The sequence below is a fragment of the Oncorhynchus masou genome, chromosome 24 (genome assembly GCF_036934945.1).
Source record: "Oncorhynchus masou masou isolate Uvic2021 chromosome 24, UVic_Omas_1.1, whole genome shotgun sequence".
Taxonomy (NCBI): Eukaryota; Metazoa; Chordata; class Actinopteri; order Salmoniformes; family Salmonidae; genus Oncorhynchus; species Oncorhynchus masou.
In genome coordinates this window covers 38,536,563-38,553,181 of record NC_088235.1, presented here as the reverse complement: position 1 = coordinate 38,553,181, position 16,619 = coordinate 38,536,563, and the positions used below count along the sequence as shown (strand labels likewise).

General features: G+C 37.5%; 1 protein-coding gene across 1 annotated transcript; it reads left to right on the top strand.

The window, feature by feature from the left end:
• Positions 1 to 687: 687 nt before the first annotated feature.
• LOC135512148 (bone morphogenetic protein 5-like) lies at positions 688 to 15,725 on the top strand. The gene is made up of 7 exons (XM_064933858.1): positions 688 to 1,776; positions 4,800 to 4,992; positions 9,083 to 9,231; positions 11,233 to 11,430; positions 13,145 to 13,221; positions 13,483 to 13,593; positions 14,208 to 15,725. The coding sequence occupies exons 1-7, from the start codon at positions 1,281 to 1,283 to the stop codon at positions 14,355 to 14,357; spliced, it is 1,374 nt and encodes a 457-aa protein (XP_064789930.1). The 5' UTR covers positions 688 to 1,280; the 3' UTR covers positions 14,358 to 15,725.
• Positions 15,726 to 16,619: the final 894 nt, after the last annotated feature.

Here is a 16,619-nt window from a genome sequence, read left to right as displayed (position 1 = left end):
ACTTGTATAATACATATTAATAATAATAAAGCTGAGGTGGGCCTACTGTACAAAGTGGTTGTAGGTTGTTTTTGCATGTAACGTTAACTATTGCAATCAACCCCTTAAGTGTATATTTTATATATAATATTTATATGAATTATAAAATATTTATAAAATTAAATACCCAATCAATTATAATATTGTAAACCTGGCAAAGTAGCCAATTACTCACCGCATACACAGGCTTACACATGCCTTAAAAAATCTTCTTTGATACCCATTATTTACCATTGTAATTACAACCATATTCCCAGGTAGGACAGGTGTTGGTTGAGGCCTCAGGATAACTTGCATACGTCACACCTCACCAGCCCATTGTCTTCTCATCAAGGCAACGAGCTCAAATAAGACATCGACCCACGTTGTATGTCGTCAAATATGAACGTTGATTGATAGATTTCTAGATTCAATTCATTTACAAATGTGCCTTCATCACCACCTAAAATTACACATAATCAAATTACGCATTTGTCCAAATGTCCTCTTCTAAAACGCACGGATTTGTCCAAACCTGTAGAGGTAATTAAATGGCCATGTTGTTCTTTGACTCGTTAAGACAGGTTTCAGATTTCAAGTGTCTCCCCTTACACATCTGAGCTGCCACATTCATCTTCATGTCGGTTAAGTTTTATTGCGGCCGCTAGAGGTGGATGCAAAAACTTGGTCCTGGCTGGGTGGTATGGACTCATTGGATGGACAACAAGCTTCAACACATTTTCCAAAAACGTTACGCGCTGTGGCAACGAGTGGCAACGGGTGCTATTATATAGTCTAGTGATTTCCTCGACATCACTCAAAGGGGTTGTTATCTTTCTATTCAATGAAGGTGTTGGGCTTTTTCGAATTTTATGGGCGTACCTGCATGCTATTGTGTATAAGTGGAGTTAAAAGTGCGAGAGAATGTCACAATTCCACATTTGATGCGTCTACTTTGAAACATGTGACAGTGAGACATTGGATTTAAGCGGAGGACTCGAGAAAACTTGCTGCATGTCTGGAACTGGGACCTCACGCCGAAGAGAAGGGACAGCTCCACAACATAGATTGATGTGAGACTTCAAAGAACATCATTGCAGGCAGGCGTTCTCCTAAAAAGTGATGTGACAGAGTAACCTGTATGTTATCCTGCAAGAAAACATTCAGAAATTGTGATATTTGTATTAAAATGGAGATCAATTTTATACACGAGTAACAACTGTATACCTGTGTAACATCATTATCAAACACATCATTGTAAGATGCGAGCCTTCATTCCTTTGAACCGGGCCACATTTGGACTTTTATGGAGCTGCTTGAGTTTTCTACACTGGGTTCATTGTGGTTTAGGGGACAACCATGTGCATTCTAGTTTTATTTACAGGAGATTGCGTAACCATGAACGGAGAGAGATTCAAAGAGAGATTCTCTCTATTTTGGGTTTACCACATCGTCCAAGGCCCTTTTCTCCAGGAAAACAAGCATCCTCAGCACCCCTGTTCATGCTTGACCTGTACAATGCCATGACTACTGAGGAGGAAGAAGGATTGGGAATACAAGAGGTTACAGGGAAAGGATTCAGCGGGAAGGCTCATGGAAACTCGCGTAAAGGGAACTACGGCTATCCGCAGGGATACACTCGTGTGGCGCAACCTTACCGCGCGGCCCCTCTGACGAGCCAAATCCCCCCACTCACTACATCTCACGACACCAACTATCTCAACGATGCTGATATGATTATGAGCTTTGTCAACTTAGGTAAGTAAGTGAACTGACTTGAGAAAAGTTTCAAGCTGCCTGATTTATGCCTTGCGCTCCAGCACCATTTTTAAAAAAAATACAAAATATGGTGGCCACTGATAAACCACAGTATTTTAAGCCTTAGAATTGTCACATGACCTTCTCACTGCTAATATCTAAAGGCTTAGATTCGTTTATATATGATTAAAACAATGTATATTGTCAGTACACAATGTCCTTCAATGCTGAAAACATATGCGTAGACCATGTTTTTTAAAATATATATATAAAAAATACCAGGTAGATTCTCAAAATGTAAATTTAACAACCTTGATTATATTAAAATGAATGATTATTTGTTTTTCTTGAATTTGATCTTAATCATTAGACTACAATACAAACCCTAAACATGTTAAACAAATATTCCAACAGTAGCCAATGTATGCATATTAATTTTGTTGCCGAAAATGATGATATTCAGTTACATTTACAATTAATAGGAGTTATAGGCTATTCCTATTGTAGCAGGCCTTAATTTCCCGTTTGTCACCTATAGCAAGAACAATGCCACACTGCTCACAACTATGTTTGCAAATTCTCTTCAAAGGTCACAGTGCTGTTTGTCTGAGTAATATACATTTCATGGGTACTGTTTATGAAGTTAGAAGTCTTTTTCGAACTTAATATCAGATTCTACTTCAGACTTTCAGATGCCTGATATTAATGCAGGGCCATATTTACACGCTAAAACACTGTTAAAAGCACAAACAATCCACATTTTGAAGACCATATCCATGTTCTTTGAATAAGGTTTGAAGAAGCGAAAGAAGAGTTTGTCTGGACATTCTTGAAAGTCTCAACTCTATGGAGATCTTAAAATATTCAACTGCAATATCATCATGTCACACTTCCCCTAAAATACATGCATTTTCTCTTAAACCATCATATTTGACTTACCTAGGAAACAGGCCTTGTATTTTGAATAAATATATGTTTATCAAAATACTTCACAAAAGGCCCGCATTAGAGTATTTATATGTTTTGAAATTGTCAACATTTATTGTAGCGTAAAGAAACGCTTTCTTACACTTTACACAATGTTTCATCAGTAGTTCTGACCTTTGACCCAGAAGTTCATAATAACTTATCAGATGACTGTCTGACCTTGGTTAAATTGACCTTAATTATTTCCTGTTGTTAAAGAAAGGAAAGCAATTGAGTGAAGCCTGCACTTTTTCAGCACTTATTCCATGTGGCCCTGGGTTTGGGCAGTTAGATGTAAAGGCAGTAGCATTGTTAATTCGTTTTTGTGTCATTTTTCATTAAGCATTATATTCCAATGGAGAGTGAAATGTGTATTTAAGGGATAGTACACCAGCGGTAAAAAACAATAAAGTATAAGATTTTTTATTAGGGAGCTAGTGAAATGTTATACTTGTTTACATGTGCTAGTATGATAAACAAAAATGAGAAAAAAGAGGCTTATAAAAAGATATAGCTAAAGAGTGCTATAGCTTGAGCATGTAAAATGTATTAATGTGAAGGTGCTGTTGGATTTAAAATCCCTCACCTTGGTCTGTCACATCTGTTTCCACTTAGAGTTGCATGGCATGTACACAGTCAGCCTTGAAAGCTCTGTGCTCTCATTCTGGGGACAGTCAGTGGTAAAGTGTACAATGAGACTATTTACACAAGTATTACTACTACAGCAATAATTGACTTCACTACACTAATGCTACTACTAACTCCTATAATACTAATAGTTGTAGCATAGAAGTATGTTGTGATTATTATTGATTATTAGATAATTTACGTGATGTACTCACAAAAATGCATCTTCACTCTTGTCGACATAACGATGAGAAATTATGCAAAATATGTGTATATTCTCAACTTCCTCTTCTTCCAAATTGTAATTAAAAATGAATTCCATAAACAAAGTTAATTCCCTGAAACTGTGGCAGACACTTTTTAGTGAGTCAAACCACCTTCCCAATTAATCTGCAGCTATCTGACACTTGAAATGCTTCACTTCTGCTTCACATTACTGGCCATAGCTAATCATGGTGCAAGTCCAATCTGTAACAGGCAGAACTGACCCCTGACCTTTGTGTGTTAAGCAACCACAGACCTTCACTGTAGATAAACTATCAGTGAAATGGACTCACTGACTCTATGATTTCACTGGCTGTGCCAGAACACTAACACACCTCAACTCCCAATCCTTTTATGCTGCTATTTAGCAACAGTGTTGGATGGTTAGCTGTCACTTTGTGTCTTCTTGACTGCATAATGGCATGCCTTTGATTGCAGACAGGGTTGAAAATACACTCTGCTCGTCTTTGCTCTTCTTTGTTTGTGTTTTTCTATTGATAATTACGTAACATTTTATATGTGCACATTTTATATTCAGTATAAACTCGTTCATCATTGTCCTCAGATAAAACAAGTTTAAACAAATTGGTCAGAGAAAGATAAATATGGGTTTCCTGTGTCAAACACGGCCAATGTATTGTATAGGAACTACAGGAGGTCAATATTAGGTTGGCAAATGAGGTCAAAGCAGTCACTCAAATCTTGTCAAAAAAGGCTGTCTGGTCTCTTTTTGTCACGTTGAGGGGCAGACGAAAGTGTCTTTAATTGAAATCAGCCTGTTTTTCTTAACTGACAGCCCATTCATCATGGGCAGAGAATGCAGTTCGGCACACAGTGGAGGGCCTGTCTGGAGACTGCTACCTGTACTCAGTTGACTGATTAAATGGACTGGAGAGTGCTTTTGTTGGAGTCAAAATGTTTGGATTGGCTTTTGGAATGTGAAAACATTTGATAAATTACCTTTTTTCAGTTAGGTAGGTTACTGCTGGCACACCACATTCTGTCTGTGCAACACATTTTGTATCTATTGTGGCTCAGGGAAGGTATCAGTAATAATAATCACTGATCTGAATCACTAATCGGAAGGCTTATGCATTGCCACTCTAAATATTATGCAGTTATGCAAATCCTCTATTTAGTCCTCATGGACCAGTCTTCTTTTTCAGTGGAGAAAGACAAAGATTTCTCCCATCAGCGGAGACACTACAAGGAGTTTCGTTTCGACCTGACTCAGATCCCAGAGGGAGAGGCGGTGACTGCTGCTGAGTTTCGGATCTATAAAGATGGCAGTCATGCCCGCTATGAGAACATTACCCTGAAGGTCACCATCTACCAGGTCATCAAGGAATATCAAAACAAGTAAGCACCATCTGACCTTCATTTCAACACCCACAAATCATCCCAATTCATTTTTTAAATATATATATATAATGTACACCATCACCTTGTAAATTCTTGTGGAATGGGATATACATTCAGCCATGTACATTTACAATTCTCTCTGCAGAAACAGAATATATTGAAGGCTACCTATAGAATAAACTGACCTTTATATTCTTTATGATTCACATAAAGTTCCACAAGGTAGTTTTTCTCTAACAGTACTATGTACAGTAGAGTATCCTTAACATCCAGTTGTATACCTCTTTAGACTGTCACTGTAAATTGTGTCTAAATGTGAATGTTATGAACTGAATTGGCTTTTGTATGTAATTGATCATTCTATGGTTTAGAGTGGTGGATTCCTCAGTCAAAAACCTATACGAAGGGAAGAGAAAGCACATCTTATTCTGTTTAACTGAGAGGAACCAGTCATCTCGAATGTCCCCTATTATTGTTTATAGGCATCCTGAATCACTGTACATAAAAGGTGCAGCCATGTGAGTTTACAAACCAGTTTGCCTTGTTCGACCGTAGCCTTTTTGCCAGATAGAGAATCACAATGGTTGCTGATTTGGGTTTTGGGTTTTGATGCAGGATATTTTGAGAATGGAAGAACTCTTTATCATATGTGAGATGTAATCTCTCAGTGATATAGTTGTAAATGTATTTTCAAATAAATACTTTAATGAATGAATTAATCAATACATCAATCAGCCAATCAATTAACCAATCAATCAATCAATCAACCAACCAATCTATCAATCACCATAACATAAAAGGGAACCGAACACATTGTGAAATTGAACACAGCTTAAAGGGCCAGTCAGCAGTTGCTACATCCATTTTTGGACTTATAAATGAACTACGTATACCTATTGATTCTTGAAGAATATGACTTATAAGTGCCTCATAAGCTTAATTCAAATGTCATTCGCCATCCGAACCCAAAATATAAGCTTGTCTTACTCTAATGTTTGCAAACAAAGTAAATGTAAACAAACACTATATAGCTTTAAAACATGATTAGAACTATAATTTTGACACCTGGATGTCCTTGTATCCATAGCTCTGTCTATGCATTTGAGAGTTCTCCAGTCCCATCTCTCAGCTTTTAACCAAAACAGAGGCAGAGATACCGTTTTGTTATTGTTTCTCCTGCCGATTGCCACTTTGAATTTTTTTACATTTATTTATTACAATAATTTTTTTTAGAGGGTAGATCAGCTATAATATTGAAGATGGATTGTGGCTTCCATCAATTTATTTGTCTCCATCATTTCCAATCCCCCATATATTTTTTGTGTAAAAAAATAAATAAATATATATAAAATATATTTTCCTTTATTATTTTCCCTTTACCCTACCACCCCTCCCCTAATTTGAGTAAACTAATGGACAACAACACTTAGGCTTCTACTTCCAGTTTATACATACTATATATATTTTAGGGACACATTATATTTTACAATAGTTATCTTTTGTTTATTTTAAGTCGCATCCTTCAGCTCCACTCTGACTGTCACTTTAAATGAGTTTCGAATTTGTGAATGGATGCATTTGAAAGTGGCTGTCTTTAGATAACATTGTCTAAAGTTGAGCATCTGCACTTGGGGACATGCTTGTGTCAGCGTAATCCTAGGGAGGCTTTCAAATGTCCCTTTAAAACCTGCACTGTTCTGTGAAACACTTGAGGCAGGCAATTAGGTAGAAAAAAAGACATCCTGTTTACACTAGCACATCATGGAAGTTTGGAAGGACTTTATCCTGATTGTGCTTATTTCAAGTGTCTTCAAGAAGGTCATTTGTCTCCTTTGAATTATAAAATCATGACCTGATATACACATTTGGCGTTAGATTGGTAAGTGACACAAAGTAATCAGAAATGCCACGAAATGGAAGCTTGTCACAAGTATATATTATAATTTAGAAGCTTAATTATAATATACCTTTGTTTTATCTTAATTTTGTTTCCAAATGGGGGGGGGGGGGATCTGGGAGGGATTAAGGGCGATATTAAGGTTATTTTTATGTTTCCTTTCTTTTGTTAACTAAAAACATCCATTGTGCTATTTATATTATATGTATTCTATGGAAATCAAAGTAGTAGCTGTGATAAATGCAGTCAGTAGCCTACACAGCTTGGTGTATGATGAAACAATCTTTTAAAATGAAGCAAACAAGAAAGGAGGCAATAAGCCAGTGTTTATACAGGCAGCCCAAATCTGATCTTTTACCCAATTATTGGCAAAATATCAGAATTGGGCTGCCTGTGTAAACAGACTCAGCAACATGGTTAGGCATACATTCTGGTCCAATTATGTTTTTCCGTTGATTAAGACCAAACATACATTTGGACTTTATTTGCATTTGGGCATGAATAATATGTTTTCAATAAGATATTGAAACTTTGGAACAAACATACATTTCCATTTGCACATGTTAACTAAATAAATCGATTTAATCTATGAATTCTACAGTTTATCTTTGCCTGGTCTACAAGTGTTCTATATTCAGTACTTAACTTGGGTAGGAGCTCACCAGAGTTGAGGACCGGCACCTAAAATGTTTTACTGCTTGAGCTCCTGTTCCTCTTATAGAATATTAGCACAAAGGTGTTGTGGAGTTCCTGCACCTAAATATAAACACTACCAGCACCCAAAATGAGTACCGGAACCTATTTCACTCCAAGTCAAGCACTGCCTATATTGCTCTCCTTTCATCTGACTGACTATTTGTGAACCTCATCCTTGTATCTCCAACCTTGTTCCGCCTCATTCTCACCACACCGGGCCCTTACAAATATAGTCCACGGATAAAGCTTTTCCATTAGCATGTTCACCACTTGTGAAGCCTCGGAAGTCCATCAGTTATCACTCCTCCTGGTCTATGTGTTGCCTGTCAGGCGGCTTGTTGCATCCCAGTTCAGTTGAAGCCATGTGGGCCCATTAGGGGCTGCCTAGGGGGTTCCCATCATAACCCTCATGCCCACCTGCTTCTCTTAACAATGTTCCGGAAGTGGGAAGCCGTGACATAGCTGAACACACAGGGGTCTACTTAAAGCAGGGCCCACATTCACTGGCCAAATATGTGTGAGGCTGATTGAAGGGGAGATATGACCCTCTTGGGCTTTTTTGGAGGTCCTAGTCATTGAACTCTCCCATCTGAAACCCCAGGCCCCAGTCATCGCATTCTCTTTTATGGCTCACCGAGGTCTGGAGCCATCACACATTTAGCTCCTCAGCTCCTAACTGTGACTTTTCGGCTTGATAAACATTATTCAGAGTTTCACAGTTCAGCACCTTTTTCTCTGCTCCTCCCCCAAGGAGCCATCATTAAGCCGGTGTTGAACTGCTCAACGGTTCAGTCACATATGGTTTAAAATTGGTGGTAGAGCAAAGACAAATCTGTTACTTAAATGTGTTTTTTCACTGCTTGGAAATTATAGCCTTGAGTACATACATGACTGGTTGATTAATATCCTGCTTATCCATATTTTGTGCGGTTGTGAAAACAGTTTGTCTCTAATCCGGCTAAAGAGTCATTAGGCACTCCTTATAGAGAGGAGTATATTTCAGAGAAATGTCAAAATATGGGGCTTAAAGGATAGAGCCCATGGAACAACACATTTAACTAGTAAGATACATTTTTGTCAAAGGATGTTTTTGGCTCAGATCTAAGAGAGAAAGCTGGAATAAATTGCATCATGTAGTGATTATTTAATGATACTTTGTTTATGTAATGATTTCCAATATGGCAGGTCAGGGCCTCATTAATTGTTTGACTGCTTCCAAGTCTAAACGACCCAGAGGAAGCATGTGTTCTCTCTTTGTGTGGCCCTTGCAAGTTTTAACAACACTAAGATGCATAAACAGGAATTTCATGATTAGTTCCAGAGCTCAAAGAGCAGAGTGAGGTCCGTCAATTATATCACCCCTGTGTTAAATATTTTTTATCCAGTAAATCAAAGTTTACCCATAGTAATATATGTGTATTGCCATCTGTCAAGTTATCACATGCATTCACTTGTTATTTTTTATTGATTTTATATAAATGTTTTCCTTAACAGGGATGCAGAGACATTCTTGTTGGATTCCAAAAAGATCAAGGCCTCTGATGGGGGCTGGCTGGTCTTTGACATCACAGCCACCAGTAACCACTGGGTGCTGAACCCACTGCAGAACATGGGTCTGCAGCTCTCTGTGGAGACTTTGGATGGTAAATGAAACACTATTTTTAATCTTCCTTTGTTGTTGTTGTAGGGAATTAAATATAGAAAAGCAGTTAAACTTTGTAGTTACCCCAGGCTTCAAAAGTAGTTTGCCTTGAAATTATTTTTTGTAATTCAGTAGACACTCTTATCCAGGTAAGGAACAACCAGGCTTGGTCAATCCAGGAATGTATCTTTGCATACAGATTGGCAAGAGAAACTTCCATCAAAAAATGTATGCCAGGGCTGTTCAATGTCAGTCCTGAAGGGCCAAAAAACCTCTGTCCAAATCTGGTGTGCCAACTATAGCCAGTGAAAGTGCTGAGAAATGGGGGGAGATTCTGGATAAACTGTCAGTGTTCTTGATGAGCTGCACAGCTCTGATGGCACAACCGGGGAGCCAGAATAGGAGAGAGTTGCAGTAATCCAAGCAAGATGATGAGTGACTGGTCTAGGAGCTGTGTTAAATAGCTTGTGAGAAATTAGTAGATATTCACTGATGCCTTAGAGCAGGGTTCCCCAATAGGCCAAATTCGCCCCGTGGGTGATTTTATTTGGCCCCCAAGTTTTCTGAGCAAAACAATTAACATATATAAAAAAATATGTAATTTTTGATATTGGACATAAAATATTGTAAAATCAACAGGAAATTAAAGTGATTTTAATTGAGGAAATCTGTTCCCAAGTATTCCCCCGCATAAATAGATGCAGATGTGATTGTATCGCAATGTAATCAAGGTTTGAAATTATTATGTTTTTGTGGGTTCTTGCGGTCAATTTGCAATGTACAAATTATTTATATGTTCCGTCCACCAACCATCCGCTCAATGAAAAATCTGCCCACGGCTGAATGTAATTGGGGGCCACTACTTTAGAGGCAGTCTCTACCGGACAGAGTCATTGATGTTCTCTGTGAAAGAAAGAGAAACCTGGTTTTCCAGGGTCACACCCAGGTTCTTTACCATCTTGGAGGGAGACACAGCTGTCCATAGAGGAGAGGACAGGCCTGTGTTGTCAAGGTTTGAGGTTGAGATGTTGATGTTTATCAGACATGAAGAGATACATACCATATCATAACCTGTGTCAGATGAGAGAAGGACAGATAGCGTTGTGTGCCCTATGCATAGCAAAGGTAGGATAATCCCTGTGAAGAGAAAACAGAGCCCAGTGACTGACTGCGAGATCAATAGGGGAAGGAGAACTGACCCCAGGGGAACACCTGTTGCTTGGTTTCATGTCGAGGACAGATCATTTTCATGTCATCCTGAGATGCCCATCCCTCATAGAGGTGGGGCTTTAGAACAGGATCTGATATTTCACATGTCAAAAGAAGCTTAAAAGATTAAGGCAGTTTTAGATACATTTTTCCTTTTTTAAAGCACAATGTTAATGTTACAGAGTTTATTTGGATAATAATGCATCTTAATTATCATAAATTGAGCCATAATTCCTGCATCTAAGATAGGTGAAACATCAAATGTTTTTCATTTTTATCATTGATAAAAGTTCTTTTTGTGTGTGGGGAAATGAGGAAAACATTTCAAAACCCAAAGGAGTACCTGACTGTTTTAACAATTATGACAAGAATACTAGGAAGACTGATATTTTTATCTTCTTTAAAACCACAAGACATTGATGGAATGTTCTTTGGGATTATCTATGAATCACATACATGAGCTGATGACATATGACAATAAATAAATAATAAATTATCTTTGTGGTTTGTGTGTTTTCCTCCATTTAGTATGATATATTACGTTACGTTAGGTTACATTATCAATAGAATAGTGGTCATATAGCAGTCGTACAATATCATACAAATTGGACAACGGAACTTATCATAAGTCTTTGCTCATATGAACAATGCAAGCTTCCAAAATATACTGTAATGACACCGTTTTACCCCATTTTGTTTTGTTTAATTGCTCCCTTAAATTAACGCATTTGATTAGACAGGATCTAATTATGCTTCTGTTTGCTGCTATTCACATTGCTTGTTGTTTTAAAAGGACGGAGTATAAACATGAAGTCTGCTGGCATCGTTGGAAGGAATGGGCCACAATCCAAACAGCCATTCCTGGTGTCATTCTTCAAGGCCAGTGAAGTGTTGTTGCGCTCTGTCAGGGCTGCTGGTGGAAAGAGAAAGAACCACAACCGCAACAAATCAGGTGGTCAACAGGAATCACCACGGGCACCCAAAAGTGGAGGTGGGCTTATTAAACTACACTCTCAGAAAAAAAGTACCGAATTGTACTTAAAGGGGTACAAACGCTTGTCACTGTAGTGGTACCCTGTAAGGTATGTCCATTGTAACATTAGTTATAGGTAAATAATTGTAACCTTGCAGTTTGTACCTTAAAAGAGACAAAATGTAGCAGTTGCCTTTTTAGGGTACCGCCACATTCTTTTTAAGCGGCAACAATGTACTTATTTTCTATAACAAGTCGCTCAAGTGTACATGTCTCTCCACCATCCCACTTCTGACACAATTCAGGGGGTAGCCTGACCAGGACTCAAACCTGAATCCAGCGACTGTCAAGCCAACACCTTAACCATTACACCACCTTTTGACAAGGTTACTCAGTTGTGGTTAATATAAATTACAGCTCCTTTCTTGTCACATAAGTAAGCCTTTATAAAGACTTCAGAACTGGCAAAGGTATGCTCAAACTTTAATTAACATAACCATAGACCACTTAAACTGGCACATCACTTCCACTCACAGGTGGCCCAAGATAACTAACTGAAAGCCACGTCCCCACTAAGCCACGCCTCCGTTGATTATACTTTTATGTTCAAAATAAATAGATTATTTGCACATGTACCCTAAAAAGTACCAAATAGTACCATGTGAGATCGTATATGTACCCCTGAAGGTACATTATGCGTATTTTTATATTTTGTACCCCAAGAAACAATACTGTACCCTAACTGTACCCTTTTTTCTGAGAGTGAAACATCATTGAAATTGTTTTGGGTTTGGACCGGTGTAGGTTGGCAAATTTACTTCAGATAGTGAAACACCTTTTGAGGTTGATGGCAAACCTTACAGCCCCATTTGTTATTCCCTGTCAGTGCATTAAAACAGTCTGTTACACACTCCAGGATGTTATGTCTACTCAAGCAGCCTCTTGTTGCCAAGGAGCCTTGTTTTGACTGCATGCTGCTCCAATTAATGGATCAAAAGTCTAAATAATCTACTGCAGGAAAGATGGAGCTCCGGGATCGGCAACTACAGTCCTCATGGGCCCGATTGGTGTCACACTTTTGCCACAGCCAACACACCTGACTCCAATATTCAACTTATTTAGAATACAATTCGTTTTATCAGCTGTGTTTGATAGGCATTGGGGGAATGTGTGACACCCCTTCAGCCCCTGAGGACTGGAGTTGCCCCTCTCTGATGTAGATCAATATAAAACAGATACATTTTCAAAATAGTAAACCAACCTGCCGAATCTATTACCTCTTTCAGCTCCTCATAAAGATGGTACATGGATATGAATATGTACTAATCACCTCACACAACTACTCTAGCTAAGCTACACAGAACGTCCACAATGACCATCTCAGTTAGTTCTTTTAATTTGGCTGTAATTCTTTGACAGCTGTTTTTAACTGATGTGGTTCAGTGCATTAGGGATACCCAGTCAACACCCCTTCAGTGGCCACATGAATGTAATAACCATACATGAGGTGGTGCTGCCATTTGCTGTTAACAGTTTGGTAATATTTCATGAATAATTGATTTGGTGTTCATTTCCTATTGTCAAAAAATAATTTTACTGTGGGCAAACAATATACCACAGTGCTCACAGGTGCTGTATGAAAGAAAAAACGTATGTCTACAACTACAGTACATAATAGCCTAATGATAAACTTGCAGACTTGAGGGATTAATTCATTGTTTGTTGTTTTCAGATCATAACACCAGTGAGCAAAAACAAGCCTGCAAGAAGCATGAACTTTACGTCAGCTTCCGAGACTTAGGATGGCAGGTAGGAAAGATGGAACACTATTTGAAACATACCATATCTACTCTACATAAGCATGGCAGAGCTTAATGTCACAAGTGGTCATAGCATGTGTGTTACAAATATGTGTATGTAAAAAGCACCTCTTTTAGTTTCAACCATGGTATTAAATGCAGTCGACCAGAAACAGACTTAAGAAAACACATCAAGTGTCAATAAAGTGTCTTCAATATTAAAGAGGAGGACTTTGATGCTTATTTTGTATTTTCTTTATTCTATTTGAAGGACTGGATTATTGCACCGGAAGGTTATGCTGCTTTTTACTGCGATGGGGAATGTTCCTTTCCACTCAATGCACATATGAATGCGACAAATCACGCCATTGTGCAAACCCTGGTATGTAAACAAAAAGATGCTTATTTCCCATGAATTCATATTGAATTGTTTTACCAATATGGTAATAATTAATTCCACACCATATTGATTTTCTAAGCTGCTCAAACTGCAGCTTTGGGTTGTTCCACCAATTATCTGGGTCGTTCCACCATTTCAGTACAACTTTGATTTCACCTAATTGTAATATTCTTTCATAAACAGCACATAATAATAATAAAAAACAAGTTTAACACGTTTTCTCACGAGGTAAAAAAAAGTAACAGGGTTGACTTTGTCAAAGCAACAAAATAGCAAAGTGTTTACAATGATGATGAAAACATGGAGATATTTTGGGGTCAAGTGGGTTAAAATCCTAGAAGTCACAGAGGGACATGTCAAAATGCAGAATGTTGACACTTATGCAAGTCTTCATTCATGTAAAAAAAAAAAAGATTTATTGAATTCTCCATGTGGTCTATATTAAACAGGCTATTCATTTAATATACCAAGGTTTTAAAAATCAATATTGGTGCACAATTCCTACATAAAATATCAAAAGGGATGCAAAAGGCACTATTTTCGCGGGAATGACCAATCTCCTTTGTATACTCAGTCCTTTCTATTTGCTTCCACAGGTCCATCTGATGTTCCCTGACAATGTGCCAAAGCCATGCTGTGCACCGACCAAGCTGAACGCTATATCTGTGCTTTACTTTGATGACAGCTCAAATGTCATCCTCAAGAAATACAGAAACATGGTTGTTAGGTCATGTGGTTGCCATTAATGGGCAAGCAGGATTGTATTTCAGATATGTGGTATTGCTGGAAAAGTTCATATCAATATAGATAGATCTGAATGTGTGTTGTGCTGTACAGTATTATGTATATATTAGTTTTATTAACTTATTTATTTCCCCCTATTTTTGTGATAACACTCAATATTGTACAATGAGTATTAGTCCATGTATATTTGACATCTCTTAGCACTCTCTCCTATAGGCCATAGCGAACATATACAATTACATTGTAATAGTTATAGCATTTCATTGTACATCTTAGTAAAAGGAAACCTCTCTATAATATCAATATTTTGGATCTTATTGTTTATTGGATACGGTTCAACAAAGTATACCAGTCTTTCCAAAATATTGCTTTATTCAAGCACACCGATATCACTGTTTTTCAAACTGTTACATTGGATTTCATTTTCAAACCATTGTTTAAACTATTATAACCACTCAAAAAGGGTTTACATATTGCTGCTACAGTTAAATGAGGTCATATTTTAGGACATACCAGTTGAAAATGTTTTGTGTAGCTATCTTATTTCAAAGATAGTGTCAATTATTGCATCTACATTGCATTATTATGGTTTTATAAGCACATTGTAGCCTATACTAGCTTACATGTATGCAACTTGCAACACTCTCTTTGATTTCTCCTTCAGATGTGTTAAAAGCAGAATCTGTATTCATGTAATTTGAGTAACAGCCTGGCACAACCTTAATCACATTAAAGGTATGATGTAAAATAGTAAATTAAGTATTTCAAATAGGACTCCTTGAATAACACTCTAGGGTTTTTCCTCTGGCCTTGACATTAATCAGGTTTACACTGTACACAGGCATCAAATAGTCTATCATAAAATCTATAGTTAGACTTCTGGCTATAAAATATATGTATACATCTACAGCTATATACATATACATCTATGTATATATCTACAGCTTTCTATCAAATAAGTTATGCTGAAAGGTACTTCCTCTACGTCAAATATGTCACTCATTCTGTTGAATATATCTTTCCATAGCATTCACTGAAAAAACATGAGGACTGGCCTGCTATATTCTCAGACCCAGGAAATGTCATAGTTCAGTAACAGTCTATTGTAGAAATATATGAGAACTAGACAAAAGTTGTGGAGTAGCTCCCTAAAAACGTACTTTACGGCCAGTATATATTTTCATTTTACATACGCAATACATAATGAATGAAACTACTCTAAGAAAATACATTGTTTGCCCAATTGTGGTAATATCACTGTTATTTTTGTATTATTATGGATATTATATTATTATTGTCATGTTGTTATGCTTCATAATAATTTGAGTAATATATGTTTGGGAAAAGTACACGTTATTGTATTATTAGAGTGTGGCTTATATATTATTAAATGATCTTTTTTGAAAATATTGCTTTCAAATACTTTCAATGTTTTATAAACTAAACCAAAACACTTAAAAATTTAACAGAAAACTTGAAAATAACTGAAACTGAAAATAACTGTCTTTTTTCCACCTTCAAGGGCCCTAAAACACCAATCCCACCTTATAGAAACTCAATTGACAAACATATCTTTATTCTATAGACTTCAATGCCTCTTTCTTCCTCCAGCTGCCAGCCTCCAGGTTGTCTTCGTGTATTAGTGTTTGGAATTCTATGGATGTTTTATGTTGCCGGACTACCGTCTGAGATTTCTAAATGTTTGACATGTATGATATAAACATAGGGGTCCACCCAGGGAGCCTGTAAATCTGCGGTGTTGTGAGAGAGTGCTAGTATTTAGTGGTGCTGGGAGCTTTGAGCAGAGCTCTGCTCTCTCCTGACAGGGAGGATTACAACATCCTATTTGTTGCTGTGTGTGGTGATCTACAGTCACTAGGCACGAAAGAGGCATCCCTCCTATTTTGGAGAATGTAGAATAAATATATAGTTTAGACCATACAGTGCCCAAATGTTTTACCATTACATTATTGTTTGATGCATTGTATATATCAGTAACATCAGGGTTTGAGTTACAGTGGTGGGATAGCAGTGCTTGTTGTTGTGCTGTGCTCATCTTTGCTAGCACTAAATCATGAAAGGTACTTGAGCCCTGCCAAGCAGCTGTTGGTAAACCCCGTTGTGCATGGGGTTGCCATAGAGAAGTGACCGTTTTAAATCAACTAGCTAGGACATCCAAGCTATTAGGAATATAACTGCCAAGAGGGAGAATATCTAAATGTATTCTGTTTAATCTGTTACACACAAACACTTTGGAGACACAA

Excerpts from the sequence above, each read along its gene's own strand:
- LOC135512148 (XM_064933858.1), top strand. The coding sequence starts at position 1,281 with ATGCGAGCCTTCATTCCTTTGAACCGGGCCACATTTGGACTTTTATGG. Across the intron at positions 13,222-13,482 it reads TCCGAGACTTAGGATGGCAG|GACTGGATTATTGCACCGGA; the intron begins GTAGGAAAGATG and ends TTCTATTTGAAG. Across the intron at positions 13,594-14,207 it reads ACGCCATTGTGCAAACCCTG|GTCCATCTGATGTTCCCTGA; the intron begins GTATGTAAACAA and ends TTGCTTCCACAG.